The sequence below is a fragment of the Gobius niger genome, assembly GCF_951799975.1.
Source record: "Gobius niger genome assembly, chromosome: 1".
Taxonomy (NCBI): Eukaryota; Metazoa; Chordata; class Actinopteri; order Gobiiformes; family Gobiidae; genus Gobius; species Gobius niger.
Genome location: NC_136852.1, coordinates 67,518,124 through 67,540,595, shown reverse-complemented (window position 1 = coordinate 67,540,595; position 22,472 = coordinate 67,518,124). Strand labels below are relative to the sequence as shown.

The window sequence follows — 22,472 nt, the reverse complement described above, 5'->3', positions numbered from 1 at the left end:
AGAGGAGGGAGCAGAGAGTGGCGCTACTTAATCATCCGTGCTGCAGTGTGTTTGCGAGCGCGGAGCCACTCAGGTCTACTACTGCTGCTGCTGCTGCTGCTGCTGCTATAGCTGGATGCGAGTGAACCAACCAACCAGGGTGCTCCCTCCTCTCCCCTCTCCCCTCTCCCCTCTCTCTCTCCATTCACTCCCAGCGCTGACACTGACAGAAACGCTCCTACCTACCGCAACAACCCATTTTCTTCTCCGGCTTTTTCTTCCGCGCTTGGCATCGCTCTCTCCTCGAACCCACTTCCGTATCGAAACCTGCACTTTGACATGCGCCCTTGGACTTCCCGAGGAGCCTTTATCTCTCCCCATCTTCTCCCCCCAATCTTTGTTTCGGCGGCGGCAGCAGCAGCTAGGACGGTGAGTAGTGCCTGCTTCTGACGTTATCTTTTGCGCATCTTTTACGCTTGTTTTTGTCCACCGACGTGCACTTTTGGGATCGATGAGATGAATGAAGTAAGTCGAGGGTAAGACGGGGGATTGGCTTTAAAAACAGCGCGTTTGGAAGAGTATCGTAGCATATTGGGGGCACTTGAGTTATGTTTTTGTTCTGTCAAAGCAGGGCGGTACGGGGGAGCACAAAGGCATCAGCGTGTGGTGCCAGTTTGGAGACGGACAGGGCGCAGCGGTTTGTTGGATAAAGCTGATTAAGGACATGAAATTCATGGGAAATTACGAAAAGCCTCTACCTAGACTACAAAGCAAGCTGCTTTTCTTTGCTTTCTTATAATGGAACTGTGTTGAGGCGAGACACTGCTGGTGGACTGGAAAATAGTGATGAAAGAGATTGATATTACTTTAAAGTTATGGCACAAATGTAAGATAAAAATGCATAGGAAGAGAGCTGCATTTATTGTTTTCATATCTTAAGAAAGCACTGAAAATGTGCCTATAACATAAATAAAGGTCTAAATTATGGGTATTATTAAGTTTACCTTCCAGACACTGAAAGGCTATATTTTTCAGAGGAGCTTTTGCATGTCTTATTTTATCTCTGAATAAACTAGTAATATTGAAAAATGCTTTTTATGGTTCAAACAAAGCTCTAGAAAGAGACCTACAAATATGTGAAAAAGGAAGATTTTCTACCTTGTGGGAAGTCATGAGGGTAAAATGTGTTGTGAGAAAATGGCTTCCACATTGAAATCTAGGAAGCGACATTAACTCAGTGCAACAATAAAACTGTTCATTGTGATAAGACGATGCCTTTGTTTTTAGGAGAAAGTTTAACCTCTTAACCCCCACTTTAATAGAGCACTTTTTCTCCAGTTTGGCCGAATCTAAAAGCTTTTTGGAGAAAAAAAAAAGGATGAAAAAGCAACTAAAATGTGACAAAAACGCAAAAAAGATGTGACAAAAAAAACAACAAAAACGTGCCCGTAAAGCAACAATAAACCAACAAAAAAGTGACTAAAGAGCAACAAATTGGTGACAAAAATGAGGCGAAACCATGACAAAAAAGCAATGGAAAAAAAAAACAGATGAAAAAGCAACAAAAACAAGACGTTGGTTGGCAGTTTTGTAGGCCTTGGCTTTCTCAATAAGGCGTTACACTGTTGCTCTTCAGTCGAGAGGCTTTTAGATTTGGGTTATGCCGAACTGGAGAAAATGTGCTTGGTTAAGGCGGAGCTTTAAGAAACCTAAAAATTGTAAAAAAAAATAAATAAAATGTCAAGGTTTTGCCTGCAGTATCTACCTCATACAGATGCCCGGATGCAGGTTCTAGAATGTGATGATGTCACTGGACCCAGTGTGGGACAGGAGCCAGTTTTTCCTGTTAACAGCATTACACTTTCACAAGGAAATTTATGAATTACAAAAAATATCATTAATATCAGTCACTGGGTCCATGAACTCTCTGTACAAGACCAAAAATGTCCTCAAAAACAAAATAATTTCACCTCTATGTAATATTATGGGCCTTTAGAACGCTGCAATGGCACCTGCAACCCAGCAATACAATCCTATTCTCTATCAGTCGAAAAGAACAAAAGATGCTCTATTTCCAAATGCTAATTCCTGAATAATTGAAGCCTTGTATGCAAAAAATTCCATTCATGATGCTGCAGTATGAATATGTATTTTTGAAGCCACGGGGAGAACACCAAACGCCATATCCAGCACTTCTGCATTATTTATAAAGAGTTAGCCCAGCTGCACCTCCCACCAGCCCTCCACTGTCAGCTCTCTCCCTCCTCTCACTCCTCTGCTATCCAGTCTGAAGGTTGCAAAAAAAAAAGTCAAGTTTATTACATTCTCCGAGCCTTACCCCCAGGTGTCCGACGGGGAAGAATTTTTGTGTTATTGATTTGCGGATAGTTTACATTCCTGCAGCGAGGAAAGAGTCAGTCATTTTCTTTTTCTTGAGTTCACTTTCAGGAGAACAGTGACAAAAGAGTCAGGCTCGAGGTTTGTAATTAATCGAAGCATGTTCATTGCGGTGACACCGGCTTAGCAGAGCATCAGATGACGATATAGTCCGTTAAGCCCGTTACATTAGGTCACACAGTCTTTTGGTGTTACATAATGGAGACTTGCATGCCACGCGGACTCTCGGGTTACAGCTGGAGTCTTACTTTCCGATCACTGATAATCGCCGTTTTACTTTGTGGCCCCTGGTTAATTAGAGACCTAAGTGGAAAATGTATCCTCACATTTAAGATATCTTGAGAATGGCTGATGTCAGGTATTTGACAAGTTTGCTCCAAAACATCCACTCTTTTTTCCTCGTCTGCACTGGTTCATTTGGATTATTGTAGTCAATGGTGGGAACTCTGCTTTCCTGGAAATGTGTGATGTGTCAGCAGTTACACCTTTTCGTGAACATTTCATAAACGTGGCCTCTTTGTGTGTGCAGATATGAAGTAAACATGTTCACATAACAGCTTTTGCAAGGATGTTTTAATCAGAAAAAAGAACAAGCTTAGTGCCAGACTCTATATGGCAGCAACTAGTTTGGAAATGAACATAAAGGGACTTTTGTCCTACTTCCATGATCCATAATTAACGCTAGTGGAGGCTTAGCATTCCAGACTTATAAGCTTTCAAATGTGGAATCAGGATTTTTGCCACAAATAGTGAAGCCTGTTCCCTCTATGTGCATCTTAAAGCAATCTAAGTTAATCTGTAGTTGTGCCTTTTTGAAACCACACAGGGGGTAATTTACCAAGCGGTTGCTCCTGTGCAAAACGAGTAGGATTGCAACAAACGATAATTTTTGTAATCAATTAATATACTGATTATTTTTGTGTATGAAAATTGTATTAAAAAAAATATATATATATCACATAATGCAAAAGTGGTGCCACTTGAGGACGTGTTGACGAAGTAAACTTAAAGGAATAGGCCATCGTTTTTACATACTGAGATATGTTCTTACCTGAGCTCAGATGAGTTCATTTATGCCTGTCTGGTCTTTATGCGTGCCCTGAGTCACGTAAACACAGCACAGACAGTGTTAGCATTTAGCCTCTCCTCCTCTCCTCTATAGCTCCAAACGAGGTGAAGATAGAAGCTACCAAGCTCTTCCACGTTTTCCCTGTTTAAATATGGTTACATGAAGTGTTACACTACAAAAGTATAATTAGACAAAATTAAACAATGTGGATTTTCTAAGCGGAAAAAAGGGGAACTATATTGTAAGGCGTAATAATAGCAGGAGTAGTTCGACATCCGCACAGTAAAGTGAAGATGTTGCTGCCCGGATGAGAGGGTAAATGCTCACGCCGTCTGTGCTGTGTTTACATGACTGAGAGCACGCGTGAAGACCAGACAGGTACAAAAGAACTCATCTAAGCCAAGGTAAGAACATATCTCAGTATGTAAAAACTGTGACCTACTTCTTTACAGTAAATTTTTCTTAGAGGCTAAGTACTAATTCTGCTCTGTGATTGGATAAGATACAGGTAGATATTTATGAAATTTGAGATGTACAAAACACTATACCCTAAATATAAAAACAAAGTAGGTTTTCATCAAAAATACACAATTTTCTTGTAATTTTCGCTCTATTTGAGTCTGTATGAGCCAGAAAACGATTCATCGATTAGTAAAATAGTTGTCAACTATTTCAATAATAAATTAGTTTTCGATCTCGTTTACATATCAGATTTGGCGCTACTGTAATAATAGCAATGTCAAAGGATAAAATAGGTGCAGCAGACAAACAAATAGCTATATGCTAAATTCCAGCTTGCGCTCGTTATTTAGCATCTGTCTTGAGGGCGCATCCTGCAATCCATTACTTTAAACTCAACTGAAGACGTTTTGTTTTTCTGAATGCATGTCAGGCAGTTTTCTGTGTTGGAACAGGAACAAAACTGTATAAGTAAAAGGACAAGTATCTGAGGTTTTAAGGGACTAGATGCAAGTTGGTCATTTTTATACTCACTACTGCCACCTCAGGTCTTACGCGTAACTGCTGTTTCTATATTAAGCTCAAATTCACTTTTTGAGTGAGTGCAGGATTTTAGAGGCAGTTGTGGTGAACAGGTCTGGGCTCTAAACTCTGTATAGTTCCTTTAAACGAGTAAACCACAAACTCAGGTCAAAAACATGAACTAAACTAGGTCTAGACCCAGACTAAACTAGGTCTAAACCAGGTCTACTTCAGATCTAAACAAACTTTTAGTTTAACATGTAGTGAAGAAGAAAGCACAGATACAGGCTCTAAAATGTAGGGAAGTAAAAGTAAAAAGTATTCATCATAAAATTTAATGAAGTAAAGTAAAAATACCTACAATTTGTGCTTTTCACTTTTTTACTGTTACTTTCCACCACTGGCATATTGATTTCGACCACCAATGATCACTAAGCCTGAGCAAACCTTAATAACTTGGCACTCTTTTTCCACCTCTTGACCTTTAGTCTCTGTTGGTCAGGAGTACCGAGCTCAAGGGTTGAGGAACACATCCAGACACACAGAATTTACAAATTTCACCCAGAAATCAATACAAAAACATCTTTGTGTGTATACAGGTAGATGATGTTGCCCATGATCTTGCATTTCTCTCTCTTGTCTGATTTGATTTTTTCTGATTTGTGTGTCCTCTCTCCGCAGCGGCAGCAGCGGGAGCAGATGTTTTGAGCGGTGCATCCAATCACAGCTTCCGTCCGCCGCCTGATGCGCCAAGCCCGCTCTCACCAGAAGGCACCAGACTGCAGATTACCACTGGATTTAAACACATATAGCATGTAAATACATACTATCGCATGGACTGCTCAAGCTTTCTCCCATGATTGTGTCTGTCTGACCGCTGACCACGCTGAGATCATGGAAGAAGAGGAGGAGCCAACCGAGGAATTCAATTAATGTGGCCCCGGATCCTTTTTGCTTTCCAAACATGTCCAAGAGATGGAAATTTGGACTGTCGCCATAGCTAGTACCAATTCAAAATGAAATATTTGAACTTTTGAATGGTCAGAAGTCCTCAAAATGGCGCACAAAACAGGAAAAAGTAATAATGGAATCCATGAATCGGCTCAAGGATCATGGAATAAACATTGTCTTATACAAAAATGAGGATTTGCAGTTTCTATGGATACCGGTACCCTATTAAAAAGGTTATGTATAGAAGAATACTCCATAAGGAAAACTTGACATCAAGCCAAATTCTGTAGCAATGCTATGACTTCGAGCCTTAAAATTTAGATTTTTGATATGAACTTTTTTTACAATCAATATGACCTTTGAGTGAAATGTGATCATCTTTACAAGCCTCATCTAAAAGCCTACATTTCATGGCCATAAAACTGGATATTAGAGTCTCGATAAGTCACTTGTGTTGTCATGGCGAGACATGACACCCCTTTTTTCCTCCATGGCTTCGACCTGAGCGGTGACTTCACCGACCTGTGTCCGCTGGGCACTGGGGTCACCGGGCTGGTCCTGTCGGCCTGTGACCGGAGAACAGGGCAGAGGGTGGCCATAAAGAAGCTGGTGATGCGCGACACGGTGTCGGTGAAACACGCCCTGAGGGAGGTGAAGATCACCAGGAGACTACAGCATGAGAACGTGGTCAGGGTGCATGAGGTGCTGGCCCCACATGGGTGCCCCCTGCCCAAGGACCCAACCCAGCTCAGCGCTCTCTACATCGTCCAGGAGTGCATGGAGACCGACCTGGCCAGGCTGCTGGAGCAGGGGCCTTTACCAACAGGTACGACTGCACATAAAGAGTCTCAAAGGTGAAGATGAACACTAAAGCTCTGCTACCTGCTGGTTACTTTTATATTTGCATTACATAGTTATTCACAGTTTCATCTGCTGCTCATTGTATTTATTAAATGCTTGTTTTATGTATAATGTATAATGTATAATTTATCTTAATTTTATTGCATCCCATTCCTATTAGCTGTATTGTTTATTATTATTACCGGGCTATGTTTCATGTTGCTGCACGGCACCCAAAAATACCCCAGTGATCACATGCTACCGAGATAATTGTTAACCCGGAGACATGTCTTTTTCACAGCTGTATTGACAAGAAGCTCATTTTGTGCCGAGTTGTCAGGGCAGCAGTTATTTTATCTTGGAATTTTCTAGTTTTCCCAAGTCTAAGCACCAAGTCTGAAAAATAGAAACGTATTATTTTGCTGTTCATGACCTTTTTGCAAATGCCATCCCGGTGTGTGTGCTCCGGTCCACATGAGCGCAGATCGAGTGCCTTGTGTGCTAATGTCCGCCTGTGTCCTTGCCCAGGTCATGCCACTCTGCTGTTCTACCAGCTGCTGAGGGGCCTGAAGTTCATCCACTCGGCCAACGTCCTGCACCGAGACCTGAAGCCCGCCAACATCTTCGTCAACACCGACCAACTGCTGCTCAAGGTCGGAGACTTCGGGCTGGCCAGGATCGTCGACCCGCACTATTCCCACAAGGTAACAACCAGGCGAGACTGAAATAGATCAAGTGACAGACAGATGATTGCGTAGATCAATTTGGCGCTTAGATCTCAGCAGGAATTGATGTGGCATTCATTCGTGCAGGTCAAAACACTAGCACTACTATCATGGCATTATGAAGTTTCTTATCACGATGTAGGCGGAAAGTGGACGTTTGTTTTCTGTAAGTCATTCTCACTGATGCCTGCAGAGGGAGCTCCATGCAAACTTCTTACCAGCCATATGTTTCACTGTTTAATCCCTATATAGTTACATTATTTTAAATAATAAATTGTAAAATATCAGTGCTTGTGCACACTTTAAGCCTCAATGATGTATGATATGGCCACATGAACCTCTTAAAGGAATTGCACCCTGTTTTTACACATTGAGATCTGTTCTTAGCTTATACAAATTGATGTATAACTGTCTGGTCTTTGCGCGTACTCCAGGTGTTATTACGCCTCACAAGATAGTGCCCCTTTTTATCCACTTAGAAAATCAACATGTGTAATTTTGTGTAACTCGACTTGGATGGTGTAAAGGTTCATGCAACTGTATTTAAATAGGAATCATGTGGAACAGCTTGGTAGCTTCTAACTCACCCCAGTTTGGAGCTATACCTATCCTGGGAGAGGAAAAATGCTAACAACATTTGTGTGACTGAGCGCACGCACAAACACCAGACAGTTATACATCAACTTGTATAAGCTTAGGTTAGAACATATGAACATGGCCTATTCCTTTAAACCCCACCTTAAATGAGGTTAAAAGCTTCTTGACCTGAGAGCTTACAGCCTATATGCCTGTGAAACACCTCATTTGTTAACATGAACCTGAACCAAGCCTTTCTCCTGTGTGGCTTTACCCAAATCTAAAATCTTTTTTTTTTTAAAAGCATAAAAATAGTGACGCAAACGAGGATGAAAACCCAGAAAAAAAAAAGACAAAAACACGACAAAAACGTCAAAGTAACAAAAACGGACAAAAACATGACAAAAAAGAAACGAAAACATTTTGGTTACGTTATCGTTGCATTTTCAAAAACGTGACTAGAATGTGGCAAAAAAAAAAACTAGAAAAAGCTACAAAAAATTACAAAAACGCAAACAAAAAGACTAAAATTTCACAACAACAACAAGGAAGACTAGGTGACTTTTGTAGGCCATAGCTTTCAAATGATCCGTCACATTGGTCTATAGACTAAAAACTCTCAGGTCAAGAAGCTTTAAGATATGGGTAATGCCAAACTGGAGAAAATATGCTCGGTTACGGTGAGGGTTTAGGAGTTAAGGGTGTATAGAATAGGACGGAGAGGCTGAGGAGGCTGCTGGTTCTGCTTCTGTGGTGGAGATGATGTAGAAAAGGCTTACAGTGCATCGAAATGACATGAGAAACAAAGAGAGATTGAGCACATTTAATAAAAGACTTCTTATTTAGACTCTCTTCCTGTCCTGGTGTCAAGTGATCTCTTTTCCAGCCTCTGCCCATTGCTTATGTATGGCTCTTATTGATTCATGAGGCAGTTTTACCTTTGTGCACCATTATTATTGCAACACAAGCAGGACTAAAGAGTGTGCCTGTGTGCAGAGGAGCTCAGGTGTAAGACGATCTGTGTGGAGCTTCGAGATCAGCTGGGCGCTCGGAGACAGGGGAGACGCAGGAGGAGGCAGGGAACAAACGGGGAAAGAAGGTGGAAATATTGTGCCATGACAAAGAGAGAGAGAGAGAGGTGAGAACAGAATATAGGAGACGCTTTTGGAAAATGTTGTGTAAGAGTAGGAAAAACACCTTATTGTAAGTGGCTTGTCAGATCGATGTTTTGTGATAGTGATTAGATTTGATTTAGTTTATGGTCTTGGGCATGTGATAGGTTTTCATGTCTCTCCATGTTTGTGCTTTTAACCAGGTTGTTCTCTTGTCAAAACACACTTGGAGCTGTATTTAGGCAGTTTAAGTAATCCTTTTTCATGTGTTTCTTCTTTCACTGTTGAAGCACACCGATCTGTAATTCCTCGATTTTATTGAATCATAGATAAAACACTAAACATTTTTATGGAATGGATTGGAATCTATTTGTATTGCACTTTTCATATGACACATTCATTACTATATATCCATAGATAAACATTATTTCAGTTGATAAAATGTGATCAAAGCTGAGGCATGTCCAAAATATTGTTTTAAAGTCTGCATGATAATTCATCACTGAAATCATAGTTTTACACCAGCAAAGATGATGTTGATAAAAGGTGTTGTCACTTCATATATTTCAAATGTCAGGGTATTGTACTTATTTACCTGGTCCAGAGAACACATCACCCCCGTCCTCCAGCAGCTCCACTGGCTCCCTGTTCAATATCGTATTCAATACAAGCTCCTCCTCCTCACCTACAAATCCCTCCATAACCTGGCCCCGCCCTACCTCACCGAGCTCCTGCAACAACACCAACCCACCCGCCACCTCCGCTCAGCCGACGCCAACCGCCTCACTCCCATCACTCGCACTAACCGCCAGACCTTGGGGGACCTTGGGGAGCTTTCGCCATCGCTGCCTCCACCCTCTGGAACTCACTCCCACAGCCCATTAGAAACACAGACTCACCACCAACCTCCAAATCAGTATCAAAACCCACCTGTTTAAACTAGCTTTTCCTTAAACCCCTTTTTTGTTTTGTTTTATCCCCCATGTGAAGCGTCTTTGAGTGTCCAAAAAAGCGCTATACAAGTTTGATGTATTATTATTATTATTATTATTTATTGGTTTATTTGGTCGGGACAGTGTGTAACGTGGATGACTCTGCGTTGTGTTATTTAGTAACGGTCAGGAGACGGGGTTGTTTTACAAGGGTTCTTTATCTGTGCAACAGACAAAAACGGCTGGTCAGCCTTGAACCTGGAACACCAACACTCATAGCAGCTCGGCTGCGCATTGACAGAATGGTAAAATAAATACAATAAATGTAAAAATAAATAAATGTACCTGTGCAACAGACAAAAACGGCTGGTCAGCCTTGAACCTGGAACACCAACACTCATAGCAGCTAGTGGGGGGGGGTACACGTTATAAACCGTTAGTGGTGGTTTAACAAATAATCAAATACAAATGTAGAAATTATATAACTAAAACATGTCCTTAATAATTCTACTATCATACGACATTCATACAAATGATAATTAAATGTAGAAATAAAACTTAAACAGACACCCCAACAACCGTGACCTTACCTCGGCTGCGCATTGACAGAATGGTGCCGAGCTCACGTCGCCCCCACTATTTATAGAGTTTGCCGCCACTAGAGGGCGCTGCCCCACGATTAACACCAGTATCAAGTGGAATACAATAATTTTACTGTTACATTCCCCTCTGCTGAATTCCACTTGACCCATAACAAAAAAAACAAAATAGACCAGCACTGCACAGGGTACAAAAAAAACAGCGTGTAAAATCCATACTTATGTGTACAGGAAACATATAAAGCACTCTAGTTCCCAACCGTACTAGCGAGGTTATGTCGAGCACCTGACACAGCTACAAAACCCAGCAAAATAACTATCCCCGAGGGATCAGTGTGAGACCGGAATGGCCAAAACCCATCTACACACATAGGGTAAATAGAATATGCCCACTTACATATTCTGTAAATGTAACTGCAGGTACACCTCAAAGTACATAAAACAAAAATCACGCTTGTACAACAAACAGTACAAACTCAAAATGACAACATCACCAAAATGTTGCAAAACTCTCCCCAAAAAAACGGGTACTTGAGTCCGGAAAAAAATTTACAGGACTGAAACAGATTTTTGGTGCATCATCTGAATAAGTCGAGTCACTGGTCTCAGTAAACGTCCAGCTCTAGATCTATGGTCAGTTACTGCGTTAGCTGAAGTCACAGTGGGGACGATTGGCATGTCAGAGTCAGGGGTCACAGTAGTCTCTGGGTCAGGGTGTGGGACAGGGGTTTGTGCGAGGCTAGAGTCCACAGAACCACTCTCTGGCTCATTCAAAGGGACATTGTCCGGGACAGCATCCTCCACATTTGTCACACTGCCCATATTTGATGGTAACTCCGACACCCATGCTCTGGTTCTAAACTCTGCCGATTCTGAGGATGCATCAGTGACTGTAGACCTACTGAGGTCCACTGAACTCGATACAGGGGACAATATTTGTTCCTCTTGGTTATTTAGTTCGGTTTCAGGTAAGGGCAAAAAGTTCACTGGCATTATCAGATTGCGATGTACGACTTTCATCTGTCCATTTGTCGGGTTTTGAATCTTAAATGTGTGGCTCTCATCATTTTTCTCCACCACCACATAGATTTTATTCTCCCAGCGATCAGCGAGCTTTCTTTTGCCACGTTCACCTTTGTTGGCCAATAACACACGATCATCCACTTCAACAGGAGCACCGCGCACTTTCTTATTGTACAGTTCAGTGTGGCGCTGAAGTTGTTTTGTTGCTGTCGACTGTGCTACTGCCATAGCCTCTCTCATGTTTTGACGCAAGGATTCAACATAGCAGTCATAGTCCACAACCTCCGGATCCTTGAGCACAGAGCCAAACATAACGTCCACTGGCAGGCGCGGAACTCTCCCAAACATGAGCAGGAATGGGGCATAGCCTGTTGTCTCGTGTATAGTACAGTTGTATGCAAACGTCAGTGATTTTAGAGCTTGGGGCCAACGATGTTTTGCTCTTGGTGGAAGTGCTCGAATCATGTTGCCAATAGTACGGTTCATCCTTTCACACGAGCCGTTACCCATTGGATGATAGGGAGTAGTGTGCGATTTTTGCACGCCTGCAACATGTAGTAATTCCGCTATCAGAGCACTCTCGAAATTGGCTCCCTGATCAGAATGCAAACGTTTTGGAAATCCATAGACACTGAAGTAGTTGTTCCACAGCTGATGGGCGACTGCTTTGGCTGACTGGTTAGGACACAAGAAGGCGTGCGCCATTTTAGTGAAATGGTCTGTTGCAACAAGCACATCAAGGGACCTATTAGCAGAATCTTCAGCTGTCCAGAAATCAATACTGACAAGTTCAAGAGGCTCAGAGGTTCTAATATTTTCTAAAGGCGCTCTGGCTTCAGGCTCAGGGGTTTTGCTTACTACACAGCGCCTGCAGTGTTTAACATAGTCCATAACATCCCGAGAGAGCCCTAGCCAGTGAAACCTCTGTCTTGTTAAGTACAAAGTCCTTTGCTGCCCCTGGTGGCCAGCCTCATCATGAACACCTTTTAGCACTTTGTGGCGCAATGAGAGGGGGACAACAAACAGGTATGTTTTTCTTTTATTGACTGGATCCTTTGTCACACGGTATAGTACTCCATCTCTCATAGTTAGTTTCTCCCAGTCCCGCAATATTTTGTTTGCACCAGCAGATTCCTTTGCACGTTCCCTCCTTGATGGTCTCCTTCCTCTTTCCACATAGAAAATGACTTTGCTCAGATCTGTATCATTTCTCTGTTTGTCCTTTAATTCATTGTGGGAGAGAACCTGAGAGTCAATTTGTGGGGGCAACAGGACTGACTGCGTGAACTGGGGCAGGAGCAACGCGTGTGGGCACAAGTCTGAATCGCGGCTTTTAAGTTCATTAAGCACAGCAGCGACCTCTAGCGATGATAACGAGCCAGACCTAGCAACTGCCACACCTTGAACAACAGGTTGGCCACACTCGGATGTCATGTCAGGTGGGTTAGCAGACCACCGAAAAGCATCTTGAACGCCATTAGCACCGACAGCAGCAGCCTCAGCAAGTAACTCATTATACGGTACCCTTGTTAAACGGTGGGATGCACTGGACTGTACGAACGGCTCTCTGCTTAAGGCGTCAGCTACTAAATTTCGGGGGCCAGGGATGTATTTTATATCGAACTGGAAAGGCGCAAGTTTAGCAATCCACCGCTGCTCACACGCATCTAGACGAGCTTTGGACAAAATGTATGTCAATGGATTATTGTCCGTCCACACGGTAAACTTATGACCTCTCAGCCAGTGGTGGAATTTATCGCACACTGCCCACTTTAATGCGAAAAACTCCAATCTGTGCGCAGGATACTTTGACTGGGCGTAAGTGAGGGATTTACTTGCGAATGCGATTGGCCTTGCTGTTGTGCCACCAGAAGGAACTTGCGACAAGACAGCACCTAAACCATCTGTGGAGGCGTCAACTGAGAGCAAAAAGTGGTCGTTAAAGTTTGGATGTGCCAGAACGACTTGGTCTAATAAGGCCTGTTTCAGTTTGTGAAAAGCCAGCTTACATTCATCAGTCCAGTCGTCAGTTCTTAACTTTTGACGAGTCCGGTGGCGTTTTCTACCAGCTCCACGTGGACCTTTGGACCCTGACGTGAGTCGGAACAGCGGCTTGGCTATGGCTGAACAATTCTCAATAAACTGCTGGTAATATACAACCATACCAAGAAAGGAGCGGACTTTACGCTGTGAGGGGACTGAAGTGCCATCCTCCATAAGGTCTGACTCTTTTAAGGAGGTTATGGCAGCAACTTTATCATGGTCAGACTGGATACCATTGGCACTAATGATATGACCAAGGAACTTAACGGAGCGTCGCAGGAAGTTGCATTTCTTTGGTGCGAGTTTAAGGTTGTGAGACTGGAGCCTATCAAACACCATTTGCAAACGTTCGAGGGCCAGATCTTCATTTGGGGCGAACACTAAAACATCATCCAGATAGCATAAAAGACTCATAAAGTTCTGGTCGCCAAAGATGCTTAACATCATCCTCATGAACGTTGCCGGACTATTGCAAAGGCCCTGCGGCATCCTATTGTACTCGTACAATCCGAACGGTGATGAAAAAGCTGTATATTTCTTGTCCTCCTCATGCACTTCCACATTGTAGTATCCTGAGGTCAAGTCCATAGTTGAGAAGAAGGCATTACCACCTAGAGCAGCTAGGGCATCGGCGGGGTGAGGGAGCGGATGCGCATCCTTTACTGTGCGCGCATTGAGCCAGCGGAAATCATTGCATATTCTCAAGTCTCCTGATCTCTTTGAGACTAGCACGAGGGGTGACGCAAATTCACTGCTGGACTTTCTTATAATCTCACGCTCCTCCATTTCATCCAAGGCCTGTCTTAGTTTTTCATACTGCGTTGGTGGTATGCGCCTGCATGGGAGCCGAAAAGGCTTTTCATCTAGGACTCTGATACGGTGCAGATAACCAGTAGCCTTGCCACAGTCTAGTTTGTCTCTGGAGAAAATTGACTCGTACTCCACAATGAGCTCAGCAAGCTTAGCTTTGTACTCAGGGGAAACTTGACATGACTCAACATCAATGTCTGACAGACCCAGCTCACTTAATTTAGACTGGAGAGAACTAGAGTCAGGACACGGCGACTTAAATTGGGGACAGTCCGGTAAAGTGGAGGTATCTGAAACAAGACTGGGCACATTTGATCTAGCACTTTGAATCTGTACCTGTTGCTGAACAGACTGAGCACCAAACTTCTCCACTGATTCACACAAAGAGACGTCAGCTATCTTAGCATTACGTTTGAGAGTGACATATTTGTGGGACGGGTTTATTACTTTGAGAGGCAGCCAGCCATCAGCTCTTAAAAGTGCAACAGCTCTACCGACTATGACTGTTCTCGGACTGGATTTAGCACTTGTTGGCTCAACAATAACTTCACTACCAGCCAACTGTTTGTCCACGTACTGCAGCTTTGCCCACACTAGGTGCTCTGTCATAGGCTCCAGAGTAACAGCTTTCCTGAGTTTGAGAGTTCCGATCACATCCAAGACATTCTCAGTTTCCACTCCTGCCATTAAACTCAACAGTCTCCGTTCTGCATCACTCCCGCAGGTGAGCACTGAAGGGCATTGGCTCTGGAAATCCCTTTTTAGTCTACTGATCACGTACCGTAACAGGTTACTGCCAACAATCAGATCTTCGCTCTGGCCATTGACAACAAGAGTCGGGACAATTACACTGCAGCCATAGATTTCCATTGTGAGATCACACACACCCACAGGTAGAGTTCTGGACCCGCCACATCCAATTAATACAGCGTCCGTTTCACCAAGGGTGGGGTCTATTACACCTTGCTGCAGCAACTGGGGGACTAGACTAGCACTTAGAGTACAGGCCATCGAACCGCTGTCTAGTAAAGCAGAGACTTTTACTTTCCCGCTCAGTGTTACATTCTCATAGAATAGTTGATCATGCTGCTGAAGTCTCTGAACATTTTGAACTATGGGTGTGCGTCCCATTTCTCTTTCTTTGCAAATACTTTGATAGATAAACTCCTCTTCATCACTCACATTAACATTAGGGGAATCATTTTTAGGCCTAACACTTGCCCCTCCCACATGCAGGCCAGCTAGTTTTCCTGCTGCTGCGCTGTGGACTTAACAACACTGACAGCATTTGGGCACTCCGCACACGTGTGGTCAGGTGCAAAACAGGTGAAGCACAGACGTTCGGACCTGCAGTGATACTGAGTAGTGTGGCCATTATCACTGCACACGGCACAGGGCGCTAGGGGCTTGACTTTGGAGGGCTGGCCGCGTGCATTGTACTTACTGACATATCTGGGCTGCTGTGATTGTTGAGCAAGTACACGTTCGAGCAGGGCAAGTACTCTGTCCAGGCGGTCAGGTGAACCCTCTGCCTGCTGTGCAGACGGCGGCGACACAACAGCAGCTTGTGACGGTTTTGCATTAGTCGGATTCACACTCTGGGCAGGAGCAGCAACCTCCTGGCGCTGCGAACACAAGACAGTGTTTACTTTCTGCTTAGATGCCTGCTTATGGTCTCTGTAGTGCTCAACCAACTTGTCATGAATATCAGCGACAGTCCATTCTTGCAGTGGTCTGCACTTGAAAATGAGTGACAGTTCAGTATCAGGACAGTTCTGAATGAACATGGCTGCCAAATCACGTGAGAGATAGTCCAATGTTTTATTCTGTCTTTTCAAAGAGTCCTCAGTCACCTCTAGGGCTCTGTTTAGTCTTAGCCAGTAGTCAAGGGGTTGTTCACCAGAGTGGGGTTTTGTCGCATAAAAGTCAGCTAGTGGTAAACTAGAGGTCAGTGTGTCACTGAAGTGCTGCTTTAACATCTCAAAAATGGGCTCTGGGCCGTCAGTCAGGGTCAACACACGCTTACAACGTATGCCCACTTTAACCACTTCACGCGCCCTCCCTGTGAGCTTTAACAGCACCTCATCCGCTTGATCAGACACAGGGATGCCCCTTTTCTTCATATATGACAGCATCATAACCTCCCACTCCTGAACAGAACATGTGTCATTACCATCCCCTTTAAAACTCACAGGCTCTTTAACGTCCTGGCGCACAATGACATTCAATAGGGAAGGGTCATTTAACGATGCCCCAACTGCACTAGGCGCAGTGCTCAGACGTGACTCAATGCAGGATGCAATACTCTCACCAATTGAAAGCCCAATATGTGATGCTATATCAGTTAGCAGCTTTTCACTTACACCCTCATTTCCCTGTGCATCAGGGCGCACATTACAGTTTGGGTTCACAGAAGAAACATTACCAGGTTGTTTTAAACCATAGCTCAGCTTTGGTGTGGATGCTTCTGGATAAAATAAAAGAGCACCTCTGCCTAGACTAGCTAAAGGCTTAGAGGTGTAGACTGGAAGCCCCCTCCCTCTTCCAACAGGAGTACTCTCCATGATTCGATATAAAACTTCACAAAACAAAACTTGAGGTGAAACTAAAATAGTTGTCAAAATTGGCCCAAATCACACTCAGAATTGTAGGGGAGAAGAGAAAAAAAAAAAAGGTTCATTGCATCAAAGCAAATAGCGACCAAAACGCATCAGCCACATGTAAAATAAACTCATTCAGTATTAGCGCAAATACCATTTAACCTCATCAATGGTAAAACCTGAGAGCATCAAGGACCGATGCAGATCACTGCCACCTCGTCTGAGCTGCAACGAGTCCGTGCGTACTGCGTAGCTCCGTGGGCGCGCGCTCCAGTTGACGCACGATCCAGACGTTGGCCGAAGCGAGCAGCGCGAGCGGCCACGGGTTGATGCGTAGAGGGCGGGTGCGTACTGCGTAGCTCCGAGGGCGCGCGCTCCAGTTGACGCACGGTCCAGACGTTGGCCGAAGCGAGCAGCCCGAGCAGCCCCGAGTTTGATGCGTGGAGGGCGGGCAGTTGGCGCTGGCAAGTCCCGCTGGATCCTGGATGTAACTGCCGGGCGGCTTTTGCGTCGCGGTGTCCACAGGCTAACCTCCGCTCGATGTTGTCACAGAAAACGGTCACGGCACCAGTGTAACGTGGATGACTCTGCGTTGTGTTATTTAGTAACGGTCAGGAGACGGGGTTGTTTTACAAGGGTTCTTTATCTGTGCAACAGACAAAAACGGCTGGTCAGCCTTGAACCTGGAACACCAACACTCATAGCAGCTCGGCTGCGCATTGACAGAATGGTAAAATAAATACAATAAATGTAAAAATAAATAAATGTACCTGTGCAACAGACAAAAACGGCTGGTCAGCCTTGAACCTGGAACACCAACACTCATAGCAGCTAGTGGGGGGGGGGGGGTACACGTTATAAACCGTTAGTGGTGGTTTAACAAATAATCAAATACAAATGTAGAAATTATATAACTAAAACATGTCCTTAATAATTCTACTATCATACGACATTCATACAAATGATAATTAAATGTAGAAATAAAACTTAAACAGACACCCCAACAACCGTGACCTTACCTCGGCTGCGCATTGACAGAATGGTGCCGAGCTCACGTCGCCCCCACTATTTATAGAGTTTGCCGCCACTAGAGGGCGCTGCCCCACGATTAACACCAGTATCAAGTGGAATACAATAATTTTACTGTTACAAGTGCATGTCAATGAACATACATGGGTGCATGCATGTAAACACGCCGGATTGCAGCCATGGGCTAATTGCCATCCGTCGTCTCCCCGTGCACACTCTCATTCATCCTTGCCTATTGTACATGTTTTGAGTGGTAGGGGAAACCAGAGTACCCGGAGGAAACCTACGCAGACACAGGGAGAACATGTAAACTCCACACAGAAAGTCCAGGTGGGAATCGAACACGGCCCCTTTCGCGCCTCTGTGCTACCATGCCACCCGACATAACAAACATAATACATAGCCATACTCATATGATAATATTAAAGAATTATAATTTTTCAAAAGTCCCTCTCTTTGCTGATCTCAGAAACTAATCAGACTAATCACTTTGACCAATGAGACGAGTTCTTTTATGAACCGGTCTGTCAGGTCCAATCAGGAGGGAGCTTACTTTTTAAATATCTTTCTCTCTCTCCTCATTTTGCAAACTAGGAGGGGCTTTCAGGTCCACTCAGGAGGGGAGGGGGCTTGACTGTTTATTTTGAAATCTTTTCTCTCTCTCCAACAAAGATTCACAAATTAATCAAGAAATGTAGCCTACAATGATTCTTATTTTATTGAAGTTTTAATATCTTTTAATTATAACATTGCTCAGCATGATGATCACTTTAGCCACTGTTCTCTCACACCGTACAGCCCTATTACTGCTCTCGATTACTGCTTGTATCGATCACACTCACTCCTTGTACATCATATAATTGGTGTACTCTCTGTGGAACACCTTCTATCTCTGCATTAGCCGTGGCGCACTGTTCGCCCTGCTCCCATAGGGTTGCATTAGTAACTCTCTCATTATATTGCACTGGGAAGTTTCCTGCAGACAGCCTGTCGACAGAGGCACCGGCAGCTTGTATTGCATCACATTGTCGGGGCTCATGAGCATTATTTTTTATTAGCAGGGCGGAGCTGTCACTGCTATAACTGCTGCTGGCGTATTATATGTGTGATTTCGAGTGTGAGAGCAAGTGTGAGACTGTGGCCCTTTTTAAAAATGCACTGCTGGCACCAGAGCAGATGTCAGCGTTCAATGTGCTAGCCTTTTTCAATAATGCAGCACCTGAGCATGGATTTCTCAGGCTTTATAGTTTTACTGCGGTGTTTGTGTCCTCTGTTCTTGCATTATTTGTTAACAACTTGATTATATTTGTACAGATTGTGACCATAAACAGTGGAGGCAAAAAGTTATTGTTAGAGGATATTAAATAGCTATTTATCATACTGGGTCAGGCTGTACAGTCGTACTATCTCTGTCATAGCCTTGACTGTGGTGATCAGGTGCCCACTCTCAGCTACTGAATGTTTGCTTGTGAATCAGTTTGACGCTCTGAGAGGGTATTTATCCCTTTTCTGTGGAAGCATAGACAGACTTGAATGGTAGGACTAGTGCAATGCCTCGAGTTCATGTCTCCGGGTCCCGCACCGCACATCCAGACTGCTGCCTATATTTCATCTATCCTCTCGATAACCATTGTTAATTCTCTAGCAGTTATAACCACTGAATATTATAAGTACTTCAACCTCAGTTGAAGGTGATATCGACCCTTTGAATATTAAACACAACATCATTTTTTTCAATATTTGACTTAATCGTTCCATTACAATGTGGGATGAAATAGAAATTGTTTGCTATTTTTACAGTCAAGTCAGGAGTCAGGACTAAATCAAGGCTAAAATGAAACTAAACTGGGAAAATCATGACTAAAAGTCATTTTTAATTCACCATACGTTAGTGAGTGACTATCTGCGATATGAATATTGCTTCATGAAAATTGCTGCAAATTAGGGATGGTGAAAACTAAACATTTTCTTGACCGACCAAGCCTCATTAGCCTGTTGAAACCGTTTAACTGCATAGCTTAATATATGCCACGCTTTTTAAAATAACAGCCATTTCAAGCGGCGCCTGCAAGCGCTGATCACACAAGCTGCAACTTACATCTGTGTCTTTTTGGTGAAATGGTCCCACACACGCTTCGTCTGCCCTGGCTCTTTAACCTCGAGTGTTTAGCCTGTAGCCTCTGTATTGTTCGCAAACCTCATGAGCCTGCAAAACTAAACCTTTTTATTAGTTTATTGAGTACAAAAAGGCGAGTTATGAAAAATTGATAGTGAGGGAGGGTCTGAGGGATAATTTGTTCACTTCACACAAAAAGATCTTAATGTAGTAGCGTTTAGTCCACTGTCTATAATTGCGTAGTTTAGAGATCACTTTTTTTTCCACGGACAACCAGCTTTGATCGGTTAACATCCCTACTGCAAATGATCAAGGCAAGGCAAATTATTTTTATAATTTTTTTATTTATATTATTTCATGCACAAGGCAACTCAATGTGCCTCACAGCACCACCATAAACACAATAAAACAAATCAATCAATCAATACCCTCATAAAAATATACAAAATGTTCTAATATAAGTTAATATAGGTAGGAAACGCAGCCTCACTGTGTTTAGTGGTGACTCTGGGAACCACCAGGAGACCCCTCCCTGAGGATCTCAAGCCCCGAGATGGTTGTACCACGTCAGCTATGTATTTTGACAGGAAGCCAGTGCAGAGACCAAAGCACTGGGCTAATATTTCCTGGTTCTGGTCAGGACTGGAGCAGCAGCGTTTTGGATGTTCTGCAGCTCTGACAGCTCGTTTAGAGAGGCCAGTGGACAGGCTGTTACAATAGTCAAACCGACTGGAGACAAATGCAGGAATTAATCTCTCCAAGTCCAGTTTAGACACTATGTTTTTTTGTTTTAGCAAATGTTTTTTTGATGGTTATAGGCCGCTGATGTAATGGACTTAATATGACTGCTAAAATTCAGGTCCATGATTACCCCTAGTTTTCTAACTTGATATTTAGGTTCAAGTGAAAGAGCCTCAAGTCATTCCCTTATCTCAGTTTTATCTGTATTTAACTGGAGGAAGTTATTTCATTCATATATGTTGGAGTAATGCTGCATATTCATTTTGCTGTCTTCTCAAATTGCTCTGTTCCACCTGCTGATGTCACAAGGTCATAAACCTTTTATGAAGTGCTTCTTTCCAGCTCTTGCACCTTATACATGTATGCTGGCAACAAAGTGCAGCTCTATGAACCCCTTATTCCCCGCCTTAAAGTGACAGTCTGTAAGTTAGCAAAGTGAGGAGAGAGAGAGTGAAATTTGAAAGTTAAACGATCAAATTCCTCCCCTCTTTAACCAGAAAGCCCTTCTTAGTAGGGATGCACCGACCAGTATCGGGCTGATACCACATGCTTGTACTCATACTCGTACTCATTCATGAGTACCAGAAACCGATACCACTTGACGTGCGGCCAGCGCACCTACGAGGCGCACCTCTCAGCGCACCTCTCAGCTGAGGAGAGAAAATAGCAACAAACTGGAGAATTGTTTAGTGGAAATACAATAATCCACATAGAGCTGACTTTATTACAGACTGCGCTCTCTAAATCAGAGTCTGTGCTGGATTTAACCAGAGCTAAATGTTGTTAGTGCTGCAGCGTCTGCAGTGTTTACAACATACAGGCTAATGTTGCTAACTAGCGGCTAGCAGTTCTGGCCATTCTGATGCCGTTTTATGCCCAGGGGTTTAATCATCTGAAAAACTAACCAACCCAGCGACTAAAAAGCTGTAGCTACTCGCCCAGTTGTTTCAAACACACATGAAAATCTACACGGAGCTGAAGTAAAGACGAAAAGAGACCATTTAAGTAACATCTCAATACTATTGTTAAATAAAAATACATTAATGAATAAAGCACAGGTATTGGGGAGTTTTTGGACATGGGCTTTTCTGTCTATGAAAATAAAAATAAAATAAATATATGGCATCAGCACAATTCTAATATAACTGCTCTACTTTACTTAAGGAAATGTACATGAGTAAATTAACTAATTACAAACCAATCTGCTGTGAAAAAACTAAGAATGTTGAAGAAAAAGTGGTATCGGTGCATCCCTACTTCTTAGTTTGCAAAATGAGGAGAGCAGGAACAGAAATTTAAAAAGTGAACAATTCTGATTGGTCGACAAGGGAGGATACTAGACTCTGATCAGTTGCTGAGCTCTGGGAAGGAGGGACTATATATACATATATATTATTTACAAAAAGTAATATATATACTATGACTTACTTTACATCAAAATGGAAGACCAGGTGGTCAATTTTGCACATTTTTTATCTTAGAAATTGTACAACATGGGTTCCCCCCAAAACAAAGCCTCACCTGAGACAGGTGCATGCCACATCTTTAAACCCCTGACCTCACGACGGATCAGACAAATGCTATTCTGCTTTGACACAAGCAGCTAGCTGCCCTCACCGTGTGAAAGTCGGGGCCTCAATGCAACAGTCACCTGTGGATCAGATGTGACTCTGTTAGGGTGAGCTCACATGTTTGGTCCCTGTAGCTCCAATTAATTTACCCCGAAGTGTTTGTATTGGTTTGGTCTGAAATGATTTGGCTGTGTATGCTGTTTCTTAGAATAAGAGTATTCTCCCCGAACGAATGACTATTAGCATGGCCCGTCTGAAGAAATGTCCAGAGATATTGACCCTTCGACCGTCACTGTCCAAGCCCACGGAGAGAAGCAAATCAAAGCACAGAACAAAGCCTCACCTGAGACAGGTGCATGCCACATCTTTGAAACCCCG

General features: G+C 43.3%; 1 protein-coding gene across 1 annotated transcript in view; it reads left to right on the top strand.

The window, feature by feature from the left end:
• Positions 1 to 5,753: 5,753 nt before the first annotated feature.
• mapk4 (mitogen-activated protein kinase 4) overlaps positions 5,754 to 22,472 on the top strand; it is a gene marked incomplete at its 3' end in the record, with an annotated part of 43,911 nt that continues 27,192 nt past the window's right edge. Inside the window, exons 1-2 of the mRNA XM_079552258.1 lie at positions 5,754 to 6,203; positions 6,746 to 6,921. Of these exons, the coding sequence (XP_079408384.1) occupies positions 5,837 to 6,203; positions 6,746 to 6,921 (543 nt within the window). The 5' untranslated portion in view covers positions 5,754 to 5,836. The remainder of the gene's footprint in view (positions 6,204 to 6,745; positions 6,922 to 22,472) is intronic.